This window comes from Mytilus trossulus, chromosome 5 (assembly GCF_036588685.1).
Source record: "Mytilus trossulus isolate FHL-02 chromosome 5, PNRI_Mtr1.1.1.hap1, whole genome shotgun sequence".
NCBI lineage: Eukaryota > Metazoa > Mollusca > Bivalvia > Mytilida > Mytilidae > Mytilus > Mytilus trossulus.
Genome location: NC_086377.1, coordinates 15,216,285 through 15,244,045, shown reverse-complemented (window position 1 = coordinate 15,244,045; position 27,761 = coordinate 15,216,285). Strand labels below are relative to the sequence as shown.

Below are 27,761 nucleotides of genomic sequence, written 5' to 3'. Positions count from 1 at the left end.
TGATTAAATAATGTTTTTCATAAAATGTTGTAATATTTAATTCATTTAAATCATCCATTGAATAACTTTTCAGAATGAATGATGTTAATGAGAACTTCGTTTTTACAAAAATGTATTTCAAACGTATGTCAATATTAATATTTGCAATAAGTCGTCTCTAAGATTAGGTTCAAACTTCATTAAGAGTTACGTAACGTAAATATCCTTGTTTGTAAGTTACCTATTAGGAACAAATTAGTCAAATTCTTGTTGCCGTTTACTGTACATTTTGGAAAATCAGAGTTATAATAGTTTAATATATACATATATAGGCAAGCATAATGCTCAGGCTACCTGAATAGCAAGAACGCCACAAATCATAGATAATGGGTCACCTCAGCAGAAGGGACGCCACACATAATAGAAAATGGGTTACCTCAGAAGAAGGAACGCCATACAAAATATGCGCATGGGTCACCTCAGGAGCAGGGACGCCACAATCAATTCACAAATGGGTTACCTCAGGAGCAGGAACGCCATCAAAATGATAAGACAGTAAATTAGAGACTGCAATAAGCAAAATCAAATTCTGTTTAAGATTTATTCAAATTTTCATATTTCATATATTTTTGCAACATTTTGTTTAAACACTTTTCATATATTGATATCTACGTTTCATCAACTGTAAAGATATACGTTCTTTTGTAAGCATGTGGGTAACAAACTTTAAAGAACAACTATTTATAATTGATACGTTATCGTATTTTATCATCATAACATCAATTAAATTAAAACAACAAAAGGCAAATTAAAGAAAAAATAAAAACACCAATTGAATAGTATGATTAAGGAATCTAAAAAATGAAAAAAAAAGAAAGAAAAAGAAGAGAAAAATATTACAATAAGTTCAAAATTGTTATCGCTTAAAATCAATTACTAAATGATATATGTTTATACATCCATTGATTTTTCATCACTCAATTGCTTGTCTTCTATATTGTTTTGAGGTTTAAATATAGATATTGATTATTTACTTACATTAATAATTAAAAGTTATAAATCCATTTTCAAATTAATATAGCTAACATAAAATTTTATACAATTTCTCTTAAATATTCTTTATTATTTATTTTATTTTTGAGTCCAAAATTTCTAAGGAAAGTGATGTATTGTCACAGATATTTGACATAAATATTGGACATAGCTGACGTTACAAATATTATTTTTTTTTTATTTAAATAAGAAAGGTAATGATTTTGTTAATGTATACAGTGGAATAATGCTAGCAGTTCTCCGGTCATTTAAAGATTATTTATTATCACTAAAGTCAAGTTGACCTCTCTATTATATATGTAACATTTACACCTTATTTCGGACAGTAATCTTAGTAGATATGTTCTAATCAAATCGTGACAAAGAAAGCCACGTTGGCATAACATCAATTTAATGATTACTATATAAGTAGAAATTCTGCTTTGAGACGTCAAAGTTTGAATTTTGAAACTTATAGGTGTCAGCCGATCCCGGCCTGCCTCTACATCACCAACAACGACCGGCGGCCCGCCTTTACATCGGCAACAACGCCGGACTGCCTTTACAGCGGCAGCAATGCCATGTACCATCCAAGGCATTGTCCACGACTAGTTCCCCCACAAAATGTAAGATTCCAGAATCAGCTCTCACAGATGTTGTTCGTCTGTCGAGAGTCCGAAGATCAAATAACATCCAGCAGACCATGTATCAGAACCCGAATATTCAACATAATTTTGTTATAATATTATCTATAAAAGATATTATTTTATTTGTAGGATATACTCATACCTGGTGGGGAGAAAATGCAGGTTCTGCTGTGGTATGTGTGATACTGGAGTCTGTTGATGTAATGGATGACTGAAAAAGAAGGAATAAATAACTAACAAACTTTTATTTTAAATTGTGATGCAAAGTAAATTGAGTGAGACATGTCTGAGATAATCAAACAAACAGTTGTGACTTAATTTCAAATTTGAAATACTTTTGATTAAATATCTATAAGAAATGAAGGATGTTAACTTGATGTTCCATTGATTGTAATGTTGGTGGTAACTTGTTTCATTATCACCTTTGAGATGACCCTTTCCAGTTCTAGGTATTCTTCACATTATGATTTATATAGTATTTGATTAAGAGTTCAACCCAATCATTTAGTAAAAAATGAAAATTTTTTTATTATTATTATTTTTTTTTTTAAATATTCCTGGCATTGAAATGTATGGAGCATCCCAAGATCAACAACCTACCAAAATTCAACTTTTACATTTTCGACAACTTTGGCCAAACATTTCTTCATTCTATACTTTATTGGAAAATTTTGAAAATAGTCATCAGTATATTATCTGCAGAACAACAAAACATTATACAAACTTTCGAAGAACAAAAAGACCGTTTAAGATTATTTTTGGATGATTCTCAGCTAAACTAAACAGAACCATTGATGGCTGTCCATGCCCATTTTCATCTTGAACAACTCAAGGTAAAAACCGGATTAACTGGTATCCATGAGTTGGATTATATGGGTACAGCTGACCTCTAAAAACCCAAGTTGTCGTTCTTAGTTGCTAACTACTGTAATCCTGCCAAATTCCCGTCATCAATAGAAAGGTCAGAAATCAGAAAAGATCACAGAATTAGACTCTCTTTTTGAATACATCCCCGAATTATCAACTCAAATTCTACATCAACATAAAACCGGTTCTTCAAAAATTTTATTTCTATTTTGTTTTTTTCAAAAACTGTATCGGTAGAACAGCGACAAAAGTGTATGACATTCATGAATGCAATCTTATCATCTCCTGTTGTCACGAGTCTGCCGTTGAAACAACCCTTTGACAAAAAGGGCCGTATCAGAAAATTCGTTTTACATGGTAATATGTTGTTCGTAAGATATACTTTTACTTGTGAAGAAAATTCTGATACTGCTGGAAAAGGAGTGAGACTAGTCTGTGGAAGTAATGGAAAACTGGGAAAGAATATCACTATGAAAAAGTAATCATCATGCAGTTCAACCAAGACCAGACAAACATAAAGTTCGGTAGACAAAGACATTAACGCATGGAAGGGGTTACTATTTCTAATTACAGAACTGCCGAACCAGACATCTATTTCATTAAATGGTGGATGAAATGGAACAGTTGATGGAGACCTTTGCAAATAATTTTACGGAGACAAAGAAAGTGATCGCAACTTAAAAAGCTAGGGTATTTCACGGGTCGAATATGTTAGGATTATATGTTATGAGCAAATCGAAGAAGGCGTAACAAGAACAATAAAAACAATCTGTTTTTAGTTGTTATTTATTTCACATCTGAAGGTAATTAATTTAAATTAAAACTATCCTGTAGGCACTAAATTAAATTATAGCAGCAAAAAAAAGAAATTCTTAAGATTGTAAATAAATATCGTCATCATTTAAAGAACTTACTTTTCTCTGAACAGGGAGTTTTTATTTAATTTGAAATACTGTAATTTTTCAGCTGTATTTATAGTCAATCCATTTAAAAAAAAAAATAAACACTCATTATATCACCCGACTGTCATTCATGTCCTCTGTCATTAAACATCTATGACAGATTAAGAACATCAACCAAAATTAAATTTAATTTATGGGTCATGCATTTTTTTTTCAATCTATCTAGAACAGATGCATTAAAACATACTTAAGTAGGGCGTTTTAATTATAGTACTTGACCTAGGTAATTCTGGGTCATTTTTTTTCAGTACAAAAAGAGTAGTCGGAAAAAGTTTTAATGTTTTTTTTTCTATAATCAAATCCTATTTTCTTATTTTATTTTAAAAATCATATATATATAAAAAAAAAAAAACATATCTTGTGGTTTATCGTTATTAACCGTGGCTGGCGTAAACTAACCCCACATAGTATTTCACAGAAACCACAGAAAATGGCGCGCCTTACCATTTTTCTCTCGATCGTTTTTCTTATTTTATGTCTCATCAACACTACTAGGCAGGAAGATGATTGCCCCAGAGGGTCCATGCACTGTGTGAGAAGCTCCCGCACAGTGCTTAGATGTGGAAAGGGAGTGCAGTGTGTCCAGATTAGAGCCCCCATCACGCATGTAACCTGTGCGTCAACCTTTACCAGGCTAATAGTGGACCCTGGCCATCACATATCTACATCAAGATGCCAGATCAGGAGTAAGAGTTATTATGAATCTTTATCTTTATTCAAATATGTATTGTTTCTAATTTTTTATCAATTTTTATCCCCCCTTTTTTGCACCCTGCCACGTTCCGTTCTTGTCCATATAATCATACTGTACCCCTAATAAAGTTTCCCTTAATTCCAAATTATAAGCATATTGTCAAAATATACAAGCGATGATAGAAAGCTGTTCGACGTGTGTAAAAAAAATCCAAATTTTAAAGACATGTTACATAAACACCTCATGAAACCTTGAGATGATCCCCATTCCGCTTCGATAAAAACATGTATAACACTAATTTAAACTAGAAAATAATACAAACGAACTCATGCGAGCTCTCATTCTATCCGACCTCAACCAAAACACTGTCCAGGTCATAAACTTTTCGGAAAAGTAACAATTTAAAATTTAAAGTCCTTTGGTCAGGACATTTCACACTTGAACTAGCAAGGTAGAATTTGAATTTAAAGAAGAGGAAAAAGTTAGGCCCCAAATTTATGTTTGGTTTTACAAACATAAATACCGAAATAGTTTACATCTCTTTTTCATATTTTGTTATATCTAAATCCAGAAACGTTTCAATAATTTCACAACCTTTAAAAATCTGTTAAATTCGCTTGAAGATATTTCTGTTCCTTTGTTCATTACGGGATAAGTTTTAATTTGAAGAATTGTAAATCTATCACCACAGTCTGTATACCTGTCACCACAGTATTCTCACAATTTAAATTATTCTGTGACATGGTACATTTTTTAATTAATTTTTCTAAACACAAGTAAAATAAGATGGTTGATACGTGCGTTCAAGTTCTTCCCGAATTTATGATTTTCGAAGATTTTCAACCCTTGTTGGTAAAAAGTATTATTTAATATTTGACGGACAATTTCTTCTCTCCAAAGAAATTATGTCTACCCAACAACGAGGATTGGTCACTATCAAAGATGGTGAGAATTTATTAAGAGTAACTGGATCATTTGGATCGTCGAAGACGGTCCAAATAAATAACTATAGAGGCGTGACCTATATCCATCTCAAAAAGTCCAGCGGAAAAGACTGGGTCAAGCGCATGGAAAACCTTTATCATGTCCTTTGCTGAGTATTGCGACTTGGTGAGAATGGTGAACGTGGAAGAATTGACAGAACTGTGTGAACAGTTCCAAAAGCAGGTAAAACTCTTTTAATCATTTTATTTATTTATTTATTTGACCTGCGCGGTAGGTCTGGTATCCAGTCAACTGCATCCGTCCCCATTCCCGTTAAATTCGTAAATCAAAAACTATGAGACGAGCATACCGAAGAAGAGATTTTAAAAATTTTGTAGAAATAAATGTTCGTAGATGCATTAGTCTCTGGGAAAATTAGAAATTGATAGTGATAAACTATAAAAAAAAAATTAATACTAATTTTTATGAAAAACTCAAATTTTCAAATCCTTTAAAATGGTGGGTTACAAATCAGAACAACTTTCCTAGGCTTATAATTTCGGAAAAACGTGTATATATAACCATTCTCGGAAAAACAGTATCGTAAGATAGAATATTTTCTTCTGCAGGACTGTTAGTTAGTTACAAAACCGACTTCTCCAAAAAAAGTACACAAGTTATATTTCCAATAACAATAAATTCGTCGTACACCGTAGTTACCCTCCATGAATGAAAAATTAAAGCGCCAAAGACTTCTAATCATCTCACCTTTGTAAATGTGATTTCTTTACGATTCCGGAATATAATTGTTGTTTTATCAGGTTTGACTTTGTAATCATTGATGTCCAATTTGTATTTATTAAATTGATGATTTTAGATAATTGTTAACTTACTTACTACATATAGTAATTTAAATGAGCTTTTAGTTGCGGGTTCCCACATAACCAATTTCAATGTGTATATAAAAGGGATGTGAATTCGGTGAGGAATTATTTGAATTACTTCGTATATTTTTCACAACGTCAACTTAGTCGTTTTTTAAAAAAGAGGAGGAGGAACTGTGATATAATGGGTGTTGTTTGAAAGAAGAAAACGTGTGAATATGTATATTCTCTTTATATTTTCTTAAATCGTTGCCGAATGTTAGTATTTTTCCACTATCTCATTATTCGCATATTTGTAGAACCGAGTCCAGATGAAAGAAGAGGAGGCTGCTGGAGGAGAAAAGCCGGGAGCCTCCACGCAAGAGGGTGAGGAAAGTACCCGCCAGAGCATTACCATTAGAAGACAGCAGCAGCCACACGGATTAAGATTGAGGGAACCGATGTTAAAAAATTGATTAATTGCTGGTTGCTTAACGTCCAGTGGCAAATATTTCATGCATATTCAGGACGAGAACAAATTCACAATAAATACAATAGGCAGGTTGTTGTAATAGAGGCCATCTAGGATAATGGTCAGGGAAATTTTGACTGCCACTGGAAAATGAGGGTATGTTGTATAGGGACAGAAATTTTGCCTTGCAACAGGCCACCTACGGACCCCTTAAAAGAGTTGTTGCAAGGGTTCTTTACGTTCAAAGGGCGTGGCACTCTCTTTACGGATTTAACGTCCCCCTTCTGACCGGACGTGACTGCGAACTTGATACATCCCGCACAGCCAAACGGACGTCCCACTTCGGCAATCGTTAAAAATGTTAAAAAAAACTATGTATAAAAAAAAATTATAAACCTATGTAAACCATGTAATGCTTATACTCGCGACATAATAGTCGAACTACCAAATTTACTTCTAAGGGAAATAAGATTTTTTTTATCTTTAGACATTGAAAGTGGGGTAAATGAAAAAAAATGACATTTCATGTCCTTATCAAATGATATAAACATAGGTAAATGAAAAAAAAAATGACATTTCATGTCCCTAACAAATGATATCAATTTACGAAAAGAACACACTTTTAGTTTTAGAAACGATCATAACTCGTGACGATCTTAACTTATGTTTACAAAGCATTAAAGGTAAACGTTTAACTTGTACGACAAACGTGCAAGTATTTTTCATTTACAGGTAAATAAAAAAAACTTTTACGTTAACAGTACCGGTATCTCATTTGAACTTCAATGGTGTATCAAGCGTAAGCCTTCCAAAAAGGGCTATTCGGCTCTTAGCTGATGAAAATGGAAAGTGCTCTCGCTTTGTAAATAAATTCATTTACTAGAATAGCCACGTGCATCAATCAACAAATTTTACCACACACGGGAGAGCCTTCACCCACTTTTGAAATTTTCTGGATCTGCCACTCACTATCCGATCATGACAATAAACATTTACAAGCTAACTAATAATCCTGACAATATGTTTAAAATGAATTGTTGCTTTTAGAAATGAAAATATCAATATTCAAAGTCACAAAAGCTTGATAACACGTGCAACCAAATATAAGCACTATAAAAGGCTAATACCAATATGAAGCTCTCATTTTCAGGTCTCTTGGGCAGATTCAGTCATTTTAAAAAGGGAAGGTTCCAACCCAGGAGAAAATGAGACATAACACCACAAATATATATAAGCATTCATACATGTATTTAAACACACACATATTTTCATTTAATTGTCCCCATACATTAGATTTTACTATTGCTTTTTTGCCATTATATGAGACTATAAATGTATAAAAAAAAAAGATATATATTTTTTTTATATCAAGTATAATAATTTTATTGTTATTTACTTGTAGGTTTATTATTTTAACAGTATAATGAGCTTGTAGGACCATGTACATGATGTAGGCGTTTACCATGTTTACAGTATTTACCGAAACAATCGGTATTCTGCCTCAGTGCATACTAGTATAACCATAAGCCACAGTAATGTATATCATTTATTTCGAAAACCATGAAATAACAAGTTCTACATATGTGTGCTGTGATGTTGGTAAAAAGCTACAAAAAACAAAAACAAAACCTTAGCTAACTCATCATACTTATGACTACAAAAAACATAAATTAACAGTTCAAATCTATGTATCAAAATGAATTTTCAATCAAATCATTCAAAAATTATAGCACCAAATGGCTTTCCATACTTTTGTAAAAACAGTGACAAAATTAACAATCATCATATTTCACTTTTGGTTGATATACACATATGCAAAATTTATCTTGATGTGGAAACATTAACTTTCATCATACAATCATTAAAAACTATGAATTATAAACTTACATTGTGAGTTGGCGTAGTTTACGATACTTTTAAATGCCTGTGACCACGTTCATGCTTTCAATTTAGGAAACAAAAAAGTAAGGGGGACAGTAACGAACTTCAAAGTACAAAAATCTAGCAATAACAAATAGTCCGGGAAAACTTATGAAAAATCGATAGAATTTCTGTTAAACAATAAAACACTGGTAACAGTACAATCGGAGTAGTTATAGTTTGCAGAACATGCAGAATCAGTACTTGCATTTTTATACAGAGGGACATGTAAGATGGTGATATTTAACTTGCGATGGATTGACAAAAGATTTTTATATTGTGGGATTAAATTGGGCATTTGAAATATTCCTAATGTGTGGATTACATGTGATATCCAAATGTTGTTTACATGATGTAAAATAGGACATACTAATTTTTATTATTGCAGGCACCTCTAACAATAATATTTTGTTTATATATTTTGAAAGGACTGATATTGCATAATCAAACACAATCTAACATTACAAATAGATGATAAATCAATAATTCAACTCAAATATCATTAAAGAGATGCGTTAAAAATATCGGCTAAGGAGTTACTGCACTTCATACCATATTATCCCCCAAGGGTGACTGGGGTCTAAAAATATGGTCACTTGGTCTTCTCCCGACCGGCAGTAAAATGCTTGCCGAAGTGGGGCGTCCGTTTGGCTGTGCGGATTGTATCAAGTTCGCAGACACGTCCGGTCAGAAGGGGGACGTTTAATCCGATGACTCGTGTAAAGAGAGTGCCACGCTCTTTGCACGTTAAGAACCCTTGCGACAACTCTTTGAGGGGTCCGTAGGTGGCCTGTTGCAAGGCAAAATTCCTTTCCCTATCCAATATACCCTCATTTTCCAGTGGCAGTCCAAATTTCCCCGACCATCATCCTCTATTATAACAACCTACCTATTGTATGTATTGTTAACTTGTTCTCGTCCTGAATATGCATGAAATAATTGTCACTGGACGTTAAGCAACCAACAATCAATCAATCATACCATATTATTTGCCAATAACTAAAGTTCCCAAAAAGTTTAAATAAAATAATACTGGGATGTCTGATGTAAAATATTAAAGTTCAGATATATTTTCTTTCTTTGAACAATTGATTAACATGCACAATAAAGGTTGCATAAAGATGCTAGTGATAGAGATTTTGAAATTAATATTGATGTGCAGTATTACCTGAAACACATGTTTACACGTGTCTTTTTTCAAAGTCATTATATTTACAAACACATCAATACGTTTGTAATTACAACATATCTTATGTTGACTACATCTGTAGAAATATGTGAAATTAAAAGTCTAATAAAATAACTTGCCTAGCAAAAGATGCATAAGATATAAAATGAATATCGAATTTTAATCGTTTATTTTGTATTTTGTATCAGAACAGCACATTGTAACAGCAGATGGTTTTTACAATGAGGATGATACTTTCTTTCTGGTCTGCAAGCATGAAGGAGATATTTTGTCAGACTATAAATGCCCTCTTGCAGCTGTACAAGGTATAGTTGCAGAAGATGAAGAAATAGAAGCTGTTATTAAAGGAATGATTCCTTTCACTGCAAACATAGTTGTATCCGCAAACAATACAGTTTCATCTGTATCCATTGACATGTAACTTCAATGAAAATAACATAAGATTTTAAATGACTTTAAATTTTGAGACTCCGCAAGGGTGACTGGGGTATAGAAATATGGTCACTTGGTCTTCTCCCGACCGGCTGTAAAACGCTTGCCGAAGTGGGGCGTCTGTTTGGCTGTGCGGGATGTATCAAGTTCGCAGTCTCGTCCGGTCAGGGGGACGTTAAATCCGTTAAAGAAATATTTTTAGGGTAAAGATCAGATTTTATGGTTTTTGGGATAAACAGCATATTTGTTTTTGAGTATGGGAATATTGTGGACTAACCTATAGTTGTGTATGTCTGTGTCATTTGGGTCTTTTGTGGATAGTTGTCTCATTGGCAATCATATCGTATTTTCAGCTTGTTCTGCACTATTTCAGTTTTTCTGAGCAATTTGACAAGCATACTTCTGTTCATGCCTCCGTTTGGTTACAAGGTATAGAGTTGGGTTGTATAGATGTTCCTCTCCATCGTATTTATCTGCAGTCATATTTGATAACTGACTAGAGAGCTTACTTAGGCAGCAACCATTTGATTTTCTGAGGGGGGCTATGGTTTTTTTTTGGAAAAAAAGTTTGTTTCTAGGTTTTGGGAAAAATAATGATTTGTTTTGGACCCTGAGAAAAAAAAATTGTTTGTTTCACCCTCAGCTGCCCCTAAATGTGATGCTAAAATTGAAAGAAAACCAATTGTTTTCGGTTTGTCGCTAAAATATAGATTGTTTTTCGCCGAAGGCGAAACAAAAAAACCGAAAAAAAAAACATTGACCCCCCCCCCCCCCCCCCCGAAAATCAAATGGTTGCTGCCCTATACCTAATCTTCAGATTTTTCAGTATTTAAAGATTGCAAAACGAGGGTATCACCAGCCCAGTAGTCGACATGAATATCAATAATGTGGTCATTTTAATAAATTTCCTGTTACAAAATTTCTAATTTTTCGACAAACTAAGGATTTTCTTATCCCAGGCGCACATGACCGTAGCTGTATTTGACACAACTTTTAGGAATTTCGGATCCTCAATGCTCTTCAACTTTGTACTTGTTTGGCTTTATTGATATTTCGATATGAGCGTTACTGATGAGTCTTAAGTAGACGAAACACGCGCCTGGTGTACTAAATGAAATCCTGGTACCTTTGATAACTGTTACGTAATTTTTTTTAAAATGCGTAGTTATTTATAAATGATTAACATTGTTAGGTTTAAATATGTAACTTAATTTTAGTTAATACCCCCTTCACATACACGAATGTGTCTTACGATTCCTTACGAATGTTGTTTGTTTTATCAAATGCAAGCATTCGCAAGCAATCGTAAACCACTCGCAAGCAATCGTAAATCACTCGCAAGCAATCGTAAACCACTCTTAAACAAATCGTAGACATTCGCAGACAATCGTATCGATTCGTAAAACTATTTGGAAATTTTTGGACATGCCAAAAATTTTACACGAATGTCCACGAATCATTTCATTCGTAAAGAGCTCGCAAATCACTCGCAACAATTCGTTAATGCATCGTTAACCGATCGCAACAACTCGTAAATCATTCGCAAGAAATCGTGAACAGTTTGATTTAAGAATGTTTAACGATTCATTTACGAATAGTTGCGAGCAGTTTACGATCGCTTTGCGATGGATTAACGAATTGATACGAATTCACGCGAGTGCTTTACGAATATATCCGATTGCTTTACGAATGTATACGAATACTTTGCGACTGCTTTGCGAGTGCTTTGCGAATGTTTTACAAATAGGAATATTTTACAAATGATTTGACGATAAAATTGGGGTTTTGTTTTTATTCTAATAGTTCGTTTCAGTTGTTATAAAATCGTGGAAGAAGGAAGTCGCATTTTACTATTGAATCATGGCTCCAAAGAGAAGACCTGCTGCAAGGAAAAGGAAGACAAATCCTGCTTCACCTAGATCCCCTACACCACCACCACCACCATCGCCCGAAACACCAAACCCCGCCGAATTACCACCACCAGAGGCAAACCCACCAACCGTTGGTATCGAATATCCTGAGCAGCAACTTTCAGATACTGACAATGTTGATACAGCCGGCTCAAACTTTGCCTCAGATGAGGACGATTTGATAGCCACTGCCACAACCAGTGCAGCAGTAAGTGAGATTTGCTTATTCAATGTCTTTGAAAATCACCTTTATAAAGCACATAAAAAATGTATGAGTTTCATAGACAGATATTTAGTGAAATTGGCAATTGAGGAACTGCATTTTATTCAAATAAATCATCAAAATACGATACATGCAAAGAAAATCTGCATTATTTAAATCAGATTAGTTGGACAGAATAGCAATATAATAAGATTAAAGTTAAAATAATTATAACACGGAATCTATATCCAGAGGCCAGTGTATAACTGTTGTTGAACGTATTGGCAAAAATGTAATTAAAAAAGATAACAATGTTTATGATACTTTTCAAACAATTGCAATCAGCATATGAACTTCTTGAAAGACCGGTCATTATAAAAATATTTATGAGTGTATTTTATAGTAAAGTCGTTGATAGTTATCACGAAAATGGACATTGTGTATTTTCAGACTCGCAAGAAGAATAAACCCAAAACTAAAAGTGCGAGAATACTGACGATCGAAGAGGAAGACGAAGTAATTGAGTGGTTAAAGTCAAATCGGTTTCTATACGACAAGACAAGTATTGATTTCAAAAATCGCGATAAAAAAGAGCGAACATGGCATGAAATGGAACAGAGGATGAAGTTGAATCCCGGTGATCTTCAAAGATGGTATACGTCCTTAAGAACCACGTATGTGAAAGAAGTAAAGAAAAGAGAAAACACCACACGATCCGGAGCCGGTGTCGGAGATGGTTTGCTAACATCTAGAACTAGCTGGTTGTTGGAGAAATTCGAGTTTGTAAAACCCTTTGTCTGTCAGGCAAGAGGAACCAAGGGGTCACAGATCAAGAAACCTGACCGGTACTCAGACTGCAGTGAGTCATCAGTTCCATCAATAACGACCATGGAAAGTACACCACAGTCAGTGACAACATCGTCAACTACAACAAAGATATCTGACTGCCTAGAAAAAGTTTCTCAGCAGTTAGCAGTCCCAAAGAGTGACACAGAGAAGACCTGCGATTTCCTTAGTACGCTAATGGCAAAGATGACCCCTTCCTGTCTGGAGGATTTTACGAATGAAACTATCTTCAAGGCAATGGAGTATGTTAAACAGTCTAAACAGAAACAGCGTCAAACACAACAACCGCCAAGGGATGATTTTATACAGCCATCCCAGCTTTCATCTACATTCACAGACCCTTCCCAGCAAGTAAATCGCCAAACATTACCTCAATTTACCCAATTACAACCTCAACAGCAAACTGCAGTAGGAAATAACAGGCCTTCAATTAGACCGACAACATCATCCATGTCGTTCAGGCATCGTCAGCCGCAACAAATGTCTACTGATCGCGACTATATCATTGCACGCAACTTAGCAGCTTCGAATCCGCCAGCTGACGTCCTTCAACAATATGGTCAATACCAATGGGCAGAACTGCAACCGACTAACTTGCAACCTATCTTAATGGGTCAACAGCAACAGACAGTATACTCAACTCACACTACAAGTCAGACACCAAGTGCTATTGAATCAACTGCGACAGATACAACATCAGTACTGACGGATGCTTATGAGACAATAAACCCAGAAACACCTTTCATATAGATCTTCGACGTGAATGACTGTTTATTTTCATTTAGAAAAGATTTAGGAAAATCTTGAATAGAGAACCTTTAAATGTATAACTATTTGTAGATTGTAGAAAATTTGTAGCTTTTTTTGAGAATGAAAAGAAATAGGTTAATCCACATTTGTTTATGTTGTTTATTTTAGGAACCAAAATTTTTAAACAAAACCAATAAAAAATGACATCGCTGAAAAGTGTAATATGCAAACGGAATCTTTTGCCATTACTTGGCGCCTGTGCCCTTTTCAATGTACATTTAGTTGTAAATCAAATTCGAACACACTAAGGAGCAATCAATAATCATAAACCACAAAGAAGACAATGCCATGGCAAATACACAACAGGCAACACAAATAACAACATAACAAAAACTAAAAACAAAGCAACATGGACCCCAAACAAAAACAAAATGTGGTGAACTCAAGTACCCTGGAAGGGTTAGCAGCTCCTGCTTCAAGTGTGACAACCGTCGTTTAGCTTAAATGTCAAAATCATTCTGAAACTCATTTATTGATGCTTATCAAAGTTTGTGTTTAAACTCAACCTATTCTTTTTTGCGCGTGTTGGGTCGTTGCCTCTTTGACACATTCCCCGTCTTCACTCATATTCTATCCCTTAAATACCATTCCAAGTACTAGTATTGCAACAAATTTGTATTATAAAGTGTATGTCAAACAAAGTTGGAGTGAATTATTCATTATGATAGAACCTCATTCTGAGATTTTTTATAGTCCTATCTATATCTAAATTTTTATTTTTAAACATTACATCAATTAACACAATACTGATGCATTCAAAACAATCAATGTTTCTGAACCAGTCAAATCATGTTCTCTTGCCAATCTACGGCGCCTGCTTCCGAGTTGAAGTAATTTTTAAGATAGTTCCTTTGATCAATTCCAGCAGCGTTACCAAAATTTCTCTGATACCCTGGGTCTCCGTCGGTAAGTTGCGCACCTTGTCGCCATTGTCCCTCTATTAAATTATGATTGTTGTCTTCTTCGTCAGCAAACAGTTGTAGATCAGCACGTTTCCTTATCCGAAGTAAGTTATGAAGAGTAGTACAAGACAGTACGATTAAATCTACTGTTTCTGGCAGTTGTTGCATAGTTCCAATCAAAATCTGAAATCTCATGGCAAGAATGCCAAAAGCATTCTCCACAATTCTACGTGCACGGGACAACCTATAGTTAAAGATGCGCTCATCGTGGTCTAAACGTTTTCTTGAATAGGGTTTCATCATCCATGATCGGAGAGGAAATGCGTCATCGCCAATAAGAAAATAAGGAATATCTGTTTCACCATTTGGAAGAGGGGAGGGAGGCGGAAGATCCAAAGTTCCATCTTCTAACATTGGTCGTAGTTCCGAGTCCCTAAAAATCTGGCTATCAGATGCACTTCCGTATGAGCCCACACTCAGCCAAATAAACTTATAATCTGCATCAACTAGAGCCATCATCACTGTAGAGAAGAAATGTTTGTAGTTAAAAAATAACGACCCCGAGTTAGGCGGTTTTCTTATTCTAATGTGCTTCCCATCCAAAGCACCACAAGCGTGTGGGAGGTTCGTAATCTCATCCGGCATGACTTCATCTTTGTATGCTAAGTAAATTGCTTCGCAGACTTTAGGCACAAAGAGTGATATGGAGTTCCGGGCAACACGAAAGGCATACATAAGATCAGCATACGTGGAACCGGTAGCCAAATGTCTGAGTGTAACGGCTAACTTCAGTCCTGGTTCAAGTGGTTCCCTGTAACGAGAAATATTTATCTAAACTTACAATGCAATTAAAAGAATATTTTTTGTCGCATAAAAGGTAAACTGGAAATGTGTCATACATTAGAATAACAAAAGACAAGACAGTTTAATATACCCACTTCCATATGAATACGAACGTTATTTGGGGCGTTACTAACACGTACTTTGTTCACTTTGTATTAAATTGAATTATTTAGAAGCAAAGTGCTTAAGGAAAATTTTTTAAAAGATTGTTTTGCTGACCTTTTTACTTAGATATGAATTTCTGAAAAAACAGTTAGTATGGTTTTCTAAACTGACTATATCATGCGGAAAATCCCAGCCTCGTCCTTCGGCACCGTCGGATATTCATATGATATAGTCAGCATACAAAATAAAACTAACTATTATTCTTAATGTACATTTCTGTTTTATTTTGCTTGAAAATTGAAGTACTTACCTGAAAGAGGTAGAGCTTTTTCTGATTGCAGGGGTAATTCTGTCAAGTATCTCCCCAAACAAGTCGGCATCAACTCTTAAAAAGTTTCTGTAACCAGACGCTTCTTCCCGGTTAAGCTCATGCAGGAGTTGGTCATATTGTCCAAACAAAGTTCTTCTGATGAGCCATGGCCTGCACCAAAATCTACGTTGAGTCCGCCTCCTCCTCCTCCTAAAACAAAGAGGAAACAGTTGTTGATTTTCTTCCTCTGCCCTCTGTGCCAGTGGAAGAAGAAGTCGAAGGAAGTTATGGAAGAGTAATAATTTATTTCTCTCGTAAGACATGTCTTGTTACTCCGAATGTTTACATGGATAATAAATGAGACTGTATGGCCTACTATCTATATGAGTGCATGCATTTCCCATTGCAAAAAAAATAAACATTCGTAAAACACTCGTAACTCAATCGCAAATGTTCGTGGGCTATCGTAAACTATTCGTTAACCAATCGTAAAAACTTGGATCAGATCGTTACCATTCGTATTGTGCTCGCAAAACACTCGTATGCATTCGTTAATTGCTCGTATCTATTCGCAATGAATCGTCTACTGTTATCGTAAAAGCATCGCATTCATTCTTAGTAAATCGTAACCAATCGTAAAGCACTCGCGAATCACTCGTAAAAGTGGTTTATTCGCAAAAGATTCGTTAAAGTTTAACGAATCTTGTAAATTTTGGTGATTCGTTAGCATTCGTAAGAAACATTCGTGTATGTGAAGGGGGTATAAACAAGAAATAATAAGGATTAAACATCACGAGGTTTAACCTGTACTGAAACCATGCAAGTTTTTTTTTTAAATCATACATTTACTTATTCCGTGGCGTCACACAGGTAATAGAATAAATTTTGAAATATTAAATCAGTCAAAGGACAATAAAGAGAACAGTCTACATAAAGAATAAACTTTTAAATTTAATTCCGACAAGTATAAAATATAACACATTCGGAGAAGATCTGCACTTACAATTGAACGTAACATGTTCGCCAAGCCATAAAGGGAAACATTCACATGGTTTAACTTGTACCGTGAACATGCAAGGTTTTTCGTAATGTACCAATATAAAAAAAACTTTGACGTTAACAGTATCTAATATGTAATGGTGTACAAAAGTTTGACGAGTTCTCCAGTTCAATGTTGCTCAATTACTCAAAAAATGAAATAGTTTTACCTATGATATGACTGAGAAATCAGAAAAGAAAATAAATCCGAAAAAGAAAAGAAAGAAGCCAAAGGGATCGTCAAATGTGAAATAGAAAAAAACTTTGCGTCACACAATGTTTTAAACATGTTTGCTTGAAGAAAGTACAACCATGAACTCAATGCGAAGTATTCGAAGTAAAAACCATAACCTGATCTTCACTTCAGCTGTGCTGTCTTTTACATATATCTGGCGAAGTTTTATCGTCTCTTGAGTCCTCTGTGTGACTCTTTCTACGATGGCATCAACCTAAATAAATTGATCATTGATTACATTCTGTTTGGAAAATGACAATCAGATTGATCTATAATTCTACATGGTTACATTTTCATTTCATATCACTTATCTTGTGATTAAGCATGTAGAAAGATGACTATAGATGTGTTTTCTGTGTAATAATGGAGTCATAAATATTTATGTCATATGACACTCCCCACCCTAAGTTCAACAGTTATAAGTGTCACTGAATAAAATGTTCATAAATGTCCTATTCCATATTTAAGTCTGACACATATGTTGGTCCATCAATGGTTGTGGGAGTTCTGTGAAAAGTTTGCTGAACAGTTGAGTTGTCTATGGTCATCAGGGATCTCTCATCATTTATATTATCGTCGTCATCATCATCACTGACTATAATAAATTCATTTGCATAATTGTTAATGTCACTCGTAGTACACGAATCATCATCTGTATCTGTACAGGCATTTATTTCTTCATCACTAATATTATCCAAAGTATCTAATTCTTCAACACTCATCGATGGTATTTCCTTTTGCCTTTCCATTTCTATGGCATCTTTTATAAGGTCAAGAATAGTATCATCCTCGCTAACATCATCAGAATATTGTTGATGATCATTGATGCAACTTGGTCTTCCTTCTGCAGATGACTTACTTCGGGCTAACTGTACTTCCATGCCAGGAATGGTAGTTAAATGATAAAACAAGTAACCTCTTCTTATAAATGTGGAACTGCATTTATCTTCTGTGCAGTCATACGACTCTAGGCCAGCATGGTGTTCTTTGATATGGCGAATGAGATTCTTCTCGTATTTATATTCCTTGTAACAAATTAAGCAAGTATACATCGTGGCTATGGTAACTATGCGAATGAAGATTCATATTTAATAGATCGGTTTTCATACAACCACATCGACACTGAATTAGAAACTCGTGCAAATCAAGTAGATATAGGAAGATGTGGTGTGAGATCAAGGTCTGTTTAAATTTCAGCTCCGTTTAAATTCAATGAGAAAATCGTGCAAAATCAAGCACCGTTTAAATTTCAAAGATTGAATGCTTCATTGAACACACTATAACTTTTGGGCACACTCTATTCATTTAAATTATTTCTAGATATAACTTTATAACACATATTATTAACACGTCACATATATATATATCGATGTAAAAAGTTCTGATTTGATCGGTAGTTGGAGATGAGATTGTATAGGATATAACAACTATTCATAAACTTTTTGAGTTATCCTTAGATGGAAAAGGTTCCTAACTATGGCATGGTATTGGTTGCAAAAATTTGATATTTTTCATTCAAATGCAATATTTTTCATTTAATTGGTATATTTTTTCATTTATATGCAATATAAATTCATTTATATGCAATATTTTTTCATTTGTATGGTATATTTTTTCATTTATATGCAATATTTTTTCATTTATATGCAATATTTTTTCATTTATATGCAATATTTTTCATTTGTATGGTATATTTTTTCATTTAAATGGTATAATTTTTCATTTATATGCAATATTTTTTATTTTAATGGTATAATTTTTCATTCAAATGGTATAATTTGTCATTCAAATGCAATATTTTTTATTCAATTTGTATAACTTGTCATTGTAATGCAATATTTTTCATTCAATTGGTATAATTGTCGTTTTTTTATTTATATGCAATAATTTTTATTTATATGCAATAATTGCATTATGGGAAATTGTTTGACGTCACAAGGTCAAATTTGCAACAACGTTTGTGATTGGTCGATATAGTCGGGCAGCCCCTGCTTGACTCACATGTTGAAGTTGGCACGTTCTCTATGAACTCCCCTGGTTTGATTAGCTGTTGATATCTATATATGAGAAGGTAACGTTTTGTATAACTGTTTGCATTCCCCCTTTCTTTCTCAACACGAATGCATGACCAAGAATTAAAAAAACGCGTCGCCCCACTAACTAAATCTTGCGTTCATGCGAGTACGGCATTGCAGGCTGATACTGTTAGTGTTACTGTTAGGATTATGTACCCTTGTGTTGATTCAATACTAAACATATGGAAAGTTTATAGAAAATCCATAGTCCAAATAATTATGACGTCTGGCAAGGCTATTTTGATTTTTTTCTTGGACGCCTTCCTGCGACCAAAATAGCCTTGCCAGACGTCATAATTATTTAGACTAGAACATGGATCCACAGCCTTTTCTTTTTAATCTTGTTCCCTCAAATAAGGCAATTTAATAACTGATAGATATCGGAGTATTGCTCGAAATTTCCTCAAAACAAGTTTATTACTGTAGTTATAATAATGGTTAAAACAAATAAAAAATGAGCTCAAATTAAGTACACCTTTTAGGGTGCACTTGACTGGCTCAGCACCACTCCAGATGTTTGGGAATTTACAGGTTGCTTATATTTTTTTGTAAACAATTAATAAACACAAGCAAATTTTCGAAAAGCAAGTGAGTAATCTATGTTTGAAATTTTATAACAAAAATCTCTGTATTGAAGGCTGTGGATTTTCTATAAAATCTTGGTTTATTTGCCACAAAGTACTCGCTTTGTTTATAAAAAATCCGTAAACCAGAACTGGAAGTTGACAGCAGGTTCATCAGATGGAAACACTTGTTGGAAACAGTTGGGGTACATCTAATAACCAATGTAAAAAAGTGCCGAAATATGCACCACAATGGCCGTTTATGGAAAAATTGGAATGTGTTCTAGTTCCCATCTCTGAATCCCCGAATTAGATTTTTTTTCAACGTCCCACTGTAGTTAATAATTACTATATGTCTTTGCATATTTCAAAACATATTTTTCTTCAGGAATTGTTAGCTCTCTAGAACTTTTATTTGTCAGCATATTTTGTTCATATTTATACACATAATGCAAGCTATATATATTCATAGCCTCTCATACACCTTGTATCATCTTACAGCGAATATAGGTACTATCCAAGCAGGCGTGAGCGATTTTGATCTTACACGGTAACGACAAATCTTTCTTTTGTTCACATAATATCAATGTGACTACTTCAATCTAAACATAATTGCTGTTTTAAGAAATGATTTGATCGTAGCTTGACTAATTAGAGATGTCTCATTATTTTCCCAAAACAAGAGGGATTACTAAAAGCATGTGCAAATACTTGTAAAAGAAGTTGGCCCTCGTCTCATCCGATAGAATGTCAATGTGTGTGTATAATAAGTATAGCTGTTTCAATAATTGGCACTGAAATCTTTTCGATATTTTATCCCTAAAGAAGCCTTGTGTATGGTGTTTGGCTGACCACATACATCCTTATGTACGGTGCATAGTTAAGTTGTTGTACACCGTACACAAAAACTTTATTTTCATACTCGTTTATTACCCAAACAGTTTCAAAGAATGAGTAATCACAGGTAGCTTTATGATTGGTAACCATTACTGTTACCCTGTAATAGGTTTCTTTCAGATAAAACATGTAAATGTCTCAACAACTGTATCGAAATTGAAAGTGGGTGTTGACTTTCACAACTATTTGCGCATGTTATTTGTTCTTATTTGAATATCAAAGTTTTTTTATGAATAGGAAAAAATCGATGCAAAAATTATTTGGGAGCAGGAATTTCAAATGTTGAGAAATGTACATTGAATAATGAAAAAGCAAAACAAAGATTTCCGTTACCTTGTAAGGTCAAAATTGATCATGCCCGCTTGGTTAGTACCTATTTCCAGTGTACTGATGATACACGGTGTCATAGGACAATTTCGAATTTCGGCCAGATTCACTTTTATTTCAAGGAGAAATTGCCCTTTAATTATATGAATGGAAATTTGTTGTTTCCAACTTGTTAGCACTGACTAGAATAATGCTAAGTAACATAAAACTAAGATTAAGTTCAAATTCAGGTGGTGTCACTTTGACTGTTTCTGAGTTATGTCTTTTCCAATTTGCACTTGTTCACCACCTATTTAAGCATGACAATCAATCCATTTTGCCAGTGGAGGATCCATGTCATCAGACACAATCTTGTTTTATTATGCGACCACAAAAATATATTTAGGATCATAATAATGGTATGATGAAGTAATTGTTGTCCATGTTGTCTGCGTCGTTGTCCTTAGACACATTACGTTTCTAGACAATAACCATGATAACTTTAGTTTAAGTGTGGATCTAGATATGATTTTTTTTTAGAAGGTTCAATACCACAAGGTTGGGATTAATTTTGGATGATGGTCCCAACGGTTTTGGAATTCAGACTCAAAGGGGGCCAAAATAAGCATTTTTCTTTAAGTTATTACCATGAACTTAGAAAAATGCATAATATATATAAGATAAACACATAACAAATCAAAAACAAACAAACTGTGCGCATCAATGAATACATTTTATGATTTATAATCACCAGAGCATGAAATGAAGTACTATGCAAGCTTCCAAGTCATGCAAGTAATTCCAAAGTGTCCCATGTAAAAAGCATTATCGCTATTTTAGGAAATTTTCCTTTGATCTTGCTGACTGGTGATTTCCTTTCTCAGCAGGAGTCAAGACAAGTGATATGAACAATGATGGCAAGAAACTAAATTAAATGAGGCACATGGATCCTAATGAAACTGACAATGTCGTCATAGTTACAAATAGCGATCAACAAATTATCATTGCAATTGGTCATCTCAACTGGATTGCTTTTCTCATTTTAGCCATATCATCTCAGGCGAGAAAATCAATCTTGTTGAGATGATCAATGATAATCTGTAAGAACATGTATCTAAATTATATGCCTTTTAAAGCTAACTAAAGCCTTTTCCTATTGATTTAGTATGGTTCATCAAAAATGATTTACTTTAATTAGAAAATGAGTTATTCAGTCCATGTATTCAGTTTCTGCGCAAAGTTTCAAAAATTCTCAAGTGCCTAATTAATATAAAAAGTAAAATATTAAATATTTGGTCAACAAATAACAAACATGTGTTACTAAACTATTAGGAATAAAAAGAGAGGAGACAACTCGCGAAAGCATGTGTAATCACACTGTGTGAGAAATTAACTAAGTTTCCACATCCCATGTCAGAATCTTTCATAATAAAGGTTGCAGTCTTGAAATTGACTGCTCCATAGGCTAACATGCAAAACAGCTGATCTTTGAAAACAAAAAAATAAAAAAATAAAAAATGCTAGCCTAATTTTGCTATATATAAAAAAAAATTCATGTTCATATCATGTATGTACTAATGTGAAATTGTGATTTAATCGAAAAAAAGGGGGTTCTTGCCACGAAGAATAAAAAGTGACGCAATCCTGAAGTCAAAACATTTTTTTCCTACTTTCTGTTTGCTATTTTTACTAGGCCGCACCACTTCCAGTAAACATGATATCCTTCCACTTTCATGGATTGATATCCCCAAAAGATGCAAGTCTATATATATGTTTCAATTCAGCATAAACCTACATGTATAATCAAACAGAAAAAATTGAGTTCAGAAAAAAATTCAGAAAAAAATGCACTATTTTGTTCCCCTCCATGTTTTGACATGCACCCGAAACTGGAGTTGTAATACAAGACTGCTACCTAAAGGTTAATACAGTCAAAAATTAAATACAATACTGACTGCCAATCCTGCCTAAAGTTTTTAAAATCTGACAAAGTCAAAGATGAAGCTTAGTAAGTTACAAAAATTACATCCTTGGTCCCTTGCTATTACACATTGGTGGGTTTTCATATAGCGCTCAAAAGTGACTAAAGCCCTCAAAATCCTAGCTTAGATCCAGATTCACACATGCATGTTTATTTCTCTGAAATGAAAATATTTAAGTTATACCCTTGACTGTTCAGAGTGTAAAATATCACTGATTTATACATAGAAATCTGATAAATTGCAGAATACTATACATGCTGTAGCTACAAATGCAACACCATGGATATTAGCTGTGAAATATTGGCTCATGTGATAGGTTTGATGGCTTAATGACATTCTTCTTTTTTTTGCAGAAGATGGCAACATACCCAGATCATGAACATGATGAAGAGCAAGAAGAGTCTATTTTTGAAATTTTTTTCCAAGACTTGGACGAAACGTTATCATATTGTGAAAATATCCCAGATAACCCTCCAAATTGTGACATAGAATACTTTCGCAACAGATTGAAAAGTGCAGTGGATGGCTTAAATTGTTTAGAATTTAATTTAGTTATAAATAGAGCTGATCAGAGCTTAATTGAGAAAATTCAAACCCTATTATCTTGTCTTCAGCCCCTGAGAGAACATTGGAGCACGATAGATTTTTCTATGCCATCTAGTTTCTTGAGCATTGTTGATGGAGCAGGATGTATTTCAGCGACTGATAGGCTGGGAAGGCCTCCTGCTTTTATATGCACCGACCAAGTGGAATATTTGTTTAAAATTGGTTTTAAGATAGGTGAAATAGCCAGAATGTTCTTAGTGCACAGAACAACACTATGGAGACGACTTAAATATGAGGAGAAGAATCTGGTTAGACATACTATGATAAATGATTCAGAATTGATGTCAGTGATGCGAGAAATCGTTAACAGTCAACCACATACTGGTGTGAGTATGATGATTGGCCACTTAAAAGCAAAAGGTATAAGTGTGCAACAGTCACGTGTAAGGAGAACTCTGCGTGATATTGATCCAGGAAGCACCTTGATACGATGGGGCTTAACTGCAGTTCGCAGGAAATACTCAGTTGCAGGGCCTAATGACCTATGGCATATTGATGGACACCATGCGCTGATCCGCTGGAAATTAGTAACACATGGAGGTATTGATGGTTTTTCGCGATTAATAGTGTTCTTAAAATGCTCGAACAACAACTTGGCGGTCACTGTTTTGAACTCGTTTTTGAAAGCAGTTGAATCGTACTCATTACCATCTCGAGTCAGAGGTGATCAAGGAAGTGAAAATGTTTTAGTTGCTAGATATATGGAAGAAAGGCGAGGCTCTGATCGTGGTAGTTTTATAGCAGGAAAATCTGTGCACAATAGCAGAATTGAAAGGCTTTGGAGAGATGTTTATTATGCTGTAATTCAAACATTCTATTCATTGTTTTACTATCTAGAAGGAAATGATCTGCTAGATGTTGATAATCAAAAGGATCTGCTGTGTTTACATTATGTGTTTATACCTCGTATCAACGAAGCACTCTCTCAATTCGTAGTGGCATATAATAGTCATGGGTTAAGAACAGAACGTTGTTGGTCACCACAAAAGATCTGGGTGAACAGCATGATTCAAAAAAACATTCATTCAGCTGAACTGAATAGTGAAAATATTTTAATTGATGGAATTGAGCAGTATGGAATAGACCCTCAAGTTAATGATGTTCAAACACATGGTGAAGATATTGGCTCATTGGACATGCTGAATATGCAACCAGATCATGTAATTGTAGATGTGGATAACTTGTTGAGTCAGGTTGACCCTCTTATTCCAAGTAATGAACATGGAGTTGATGTTTATCTTGCTGCAAGAGAGATTGTACGACATGATGATGTGTAGAATTAGATAAAAATAAAACTCTGTTTTTTTTTATTTTCACTGGTACATGTAGATTATTGTACACTGACCCTGTACTTGCCCATGTTAAGATGATGTTATTCATGTTAAATTATATTTGTGAAGTCAAAATTACTTTAAATGTATAACATACATGTACATTTGAATACATTGTATGAGACAACAAACCTTTACAAAATGTGAAATAAAAAGATAAATACAAAACATAAAATGTACAACAAGAGAGTACACACTGAAACGTCTCACCTGCTTTACTTTTCACTGATATTATGTTGAAAGTCCTAAATATAAAGCTTAACTATAACTATCACACATGATCCAAGAAAATGAGGTCATATAAACCAATCAAGAAATACAGCTGAAGGATGTCTCCGGCTGTGGGAATTTCTCTCTACATTGAAGACCTGTTGGTGACCTGCTGTTGTTTTTTCTATGGTCGGGTTGTTGTCTCTTTGACACATTCCCCATTTCCATTCTCATTTTTAGCTCACCTTTCCTGAAAGGAAATGTGAGCTTTTGCCATTACTTGGCGTCCGTCGTCGTTGTCCGTCGTCGTCCGTTGTCCGTTGTCCGTCGTCGTCGTAAACTATTTCAAAGATCTTCTTCTCTGAAACTACTGAACCAATTCCAACCGATCCTTAGGGTATCTAGAATAAAATTTGTGTTTTATTTTCCATTTCTTCAAAAAACATGGCCGCTATGGCTAAAAATAGAACATAGGGGTAAAATGCAGTTTTTGGCTTATATCTCAAAAACTAAAGCACATAGAGCAAATCTGACATGGGGTAAAATTGTGCATCAGGTCAAGATTTATCAGCCCTGAAATTTTCAGAGGAATCAAAAAACCCATTGTTGGGTTGCTGCCACTTAATTGGTAATTTTAAGGAAATTTTGCAGTTTTTGGTCATTATCTTGAATATTATTATAGATAAAGAGAAACTGTAAACAGTAAAAATGTTCAGCAAAGTAAGATCTACAAATAAGTCAATTTGACCAAAATTGTCAATTGACCCCTTAAGGAGTTATTGTCCTTTAAAGAAAATTTTACACAATTTGTTCATCATATTTGCTAACTTTAAAAAATCTTCTCCTCTGAAACTACTGAACCAATTTCAACCAAACTTAAGGTAAATGATCATTAGGGTGTCTAGAATAAAGTTTGTGTTTTATTTTCTGTTTCCTCAAAAAAGATGGCCGTCATGGCTAAAAATAGAACATAGGGTAAAATGCAGTTTTTGGCTTATATCTCAAAAACTAAAGCATAAAGAGCAAATCTGACATTGGGTGAATTTGTTCATTAGGTCAAGATCTATCAGCCCTGAAATGTTCAGAGGAATCAAACAACCTATTGTTGGGTTGATGCCACTTAATAGGTAATTTTAAGGAAATTTTGCAGTTTTTGCTCATTATCTTGAATATTATTATAGATAAAGAGAAACTGTAAACAGCAAAACTGTTAAGCAAAGTAAGATCTACAAATAAGTCAATATGACCAAAATTGTCAATTGACCTTTAAAGGACTTATTGCCCTTTAAAGACATTTTACTTAATTTGTTTTACTTGTTAGCTTACTTTAAAAAATCTTCTCCTTTGAAACTGCTGAATCAATTTCACCAAACTTAGGCTGAATGAGTTTCAGAGTATCAAGTATAAATTTTATATTTTATTTCCTTGTACGTCAAGAAAGCCTGTATGGCTAAAATAGAACATAGGGGTAAAATGCATTTTTTTGCTTTTGAAGAAGATATGACCAGATTCAAGAATATTTATATAAATTGAAAAGCCAAAATAATCATTGATGAAAGATTTAAGCAAATAATTTAAGGTGAGCGATTCAGGCTCTTGAGAGCCTCTTGTTATGTCGTGTACATGTTACAATCATTCTATACACTAAATATAGTAAGTTGACCTATTGCTTATAAATAGCTTCAAAGAAACAGACTGAACTATGGAAACTAAACAATGAACGATGAAAATGAGGTCAAGGTCACATGAACGATACTTGGCAGACAATTACAGCCTACTATACTTCCATACAACAGACATATTTGACCTATTGCTTATAGTTTTACACCAAAACACCTTGCAATGAACAGTGAAAATGAGGTAAAGGTCAAATAAAACCTGTGAGACCGACACATAGATCATAAAATATTTCTATGCATCAAATATAGTTGACCTATTGCATATACAATTAAATATTACAAAAAGACTAAAACTAAAAAATAATAATTTTTTTTATCTCTGAGCCATGAAAATGAGGTAAAAGTCAGATGACACCTTACAATCATTCCATATAGTAAAAGAAAAAAGACAACAAAAAAAAAACAACTGAACCATGAAAATAAGGTCAAGATCAGATTGTCAGTTTTCCTATCGAAGGTCGGTGGTTTTCTCCAGGCACTCCGGCTTCCTCCACCAATAAAAACTGACCGCCACGAAATAGTCCAAAAGGGGTGCTTAAAAAAGGCGTAAAAACACCAAAAAAAAAAAAAAAAAAAAAGGACAGATGACACTTGGCAGTTGTACATTTTCACCTTTACAGTACTTCCGTACCAGAGAAAAACGAAGACCATTTGTTCAGGACATGTCATAGATCATGACTCTTAAGTTTCAAGATTTTTGAAAATCGGAGGCTCACAATGACCCTGCATGTGTAGCCCTTTTGGCAATCCTTTTTTGGTCTATCTTAAGAGCTTTATAATATTCAAATATATGTATGGTTTAATTTGTTCATATATCAGCTACTTTGTACTTGAGAAATTGGAAAAATATGATTTCCCGTAGGGTTTCTATGTAAACTTTGAACCCTGGCTGTGGCCATTTTTCGTCAGACCAGAACAAAATAAGGATTT

General features: G+C 34.1%; 2 protein-coding genes across 4 annotated transcripts; one reads left to right on the top strand and one right to left on the bottom strand.

Annotated features, from left to right (window-relative positions):
- Positions 1–14,531: 14,531 nt before the first annotated feature.
- On the bottom strand, positions 14,532–16,547 carry LOC134717643 (uncharacterized). Its single transcript, XM_063580137.1, has 2 exons — positions 15,910–16,547; positions 14,532–15,462 (listed from the first exon to the last, which is right to left on the bottom strand). Exons 1-2 carry the CDS (start codon positions 16,230–16,232, stop codon positions 14,532–14,534), a joined length of 1,254 nt encoding a protein of 417 aa, XP_063436207.1. The 5' UTR covers positions 16,233–16,547.
- A 2,491-nt stretch (positions 16,548–19,038) lies between these two features.
- LOC134718569 (uncharacterized) lies at positions 19,039–24,921 on the top strand. Of its 3 annotated transcripts, none has more exons than XM_063581178.1 (2): positions 19,039–19,253; positions 23,359–24,921. In XM_063581178.1, exon 2 carries the CDS (start codon positions 23,362–23,364, stop codon positions 24,886–24,888), a length of 1,527 nt encoding a protein of 508 aa, XP_063437248.1. In that variant the 5' UTR covers positions 19,039–19,253; positions 23,359–23,361; the 3' UTR covers positions 24,889–24,921. The 3 variants fall into 3 exon arrangements, with proteins under 3 accessions (XP_063437248.1, XP_063437247.1, XP_063437249.1); XM_063581177.1 differs by lacking the exon at positions 19,039–19,253 and adding an exon at positions 19,264–19,788; XM_063581179.1 differs by lacking the exon at positions 19,039–19,253 and adding an exon at positions 19,264–19,845.
- The last annotated feature ends 2,840 nt before the right edge of the window (positions 24,922–27,761 follow it).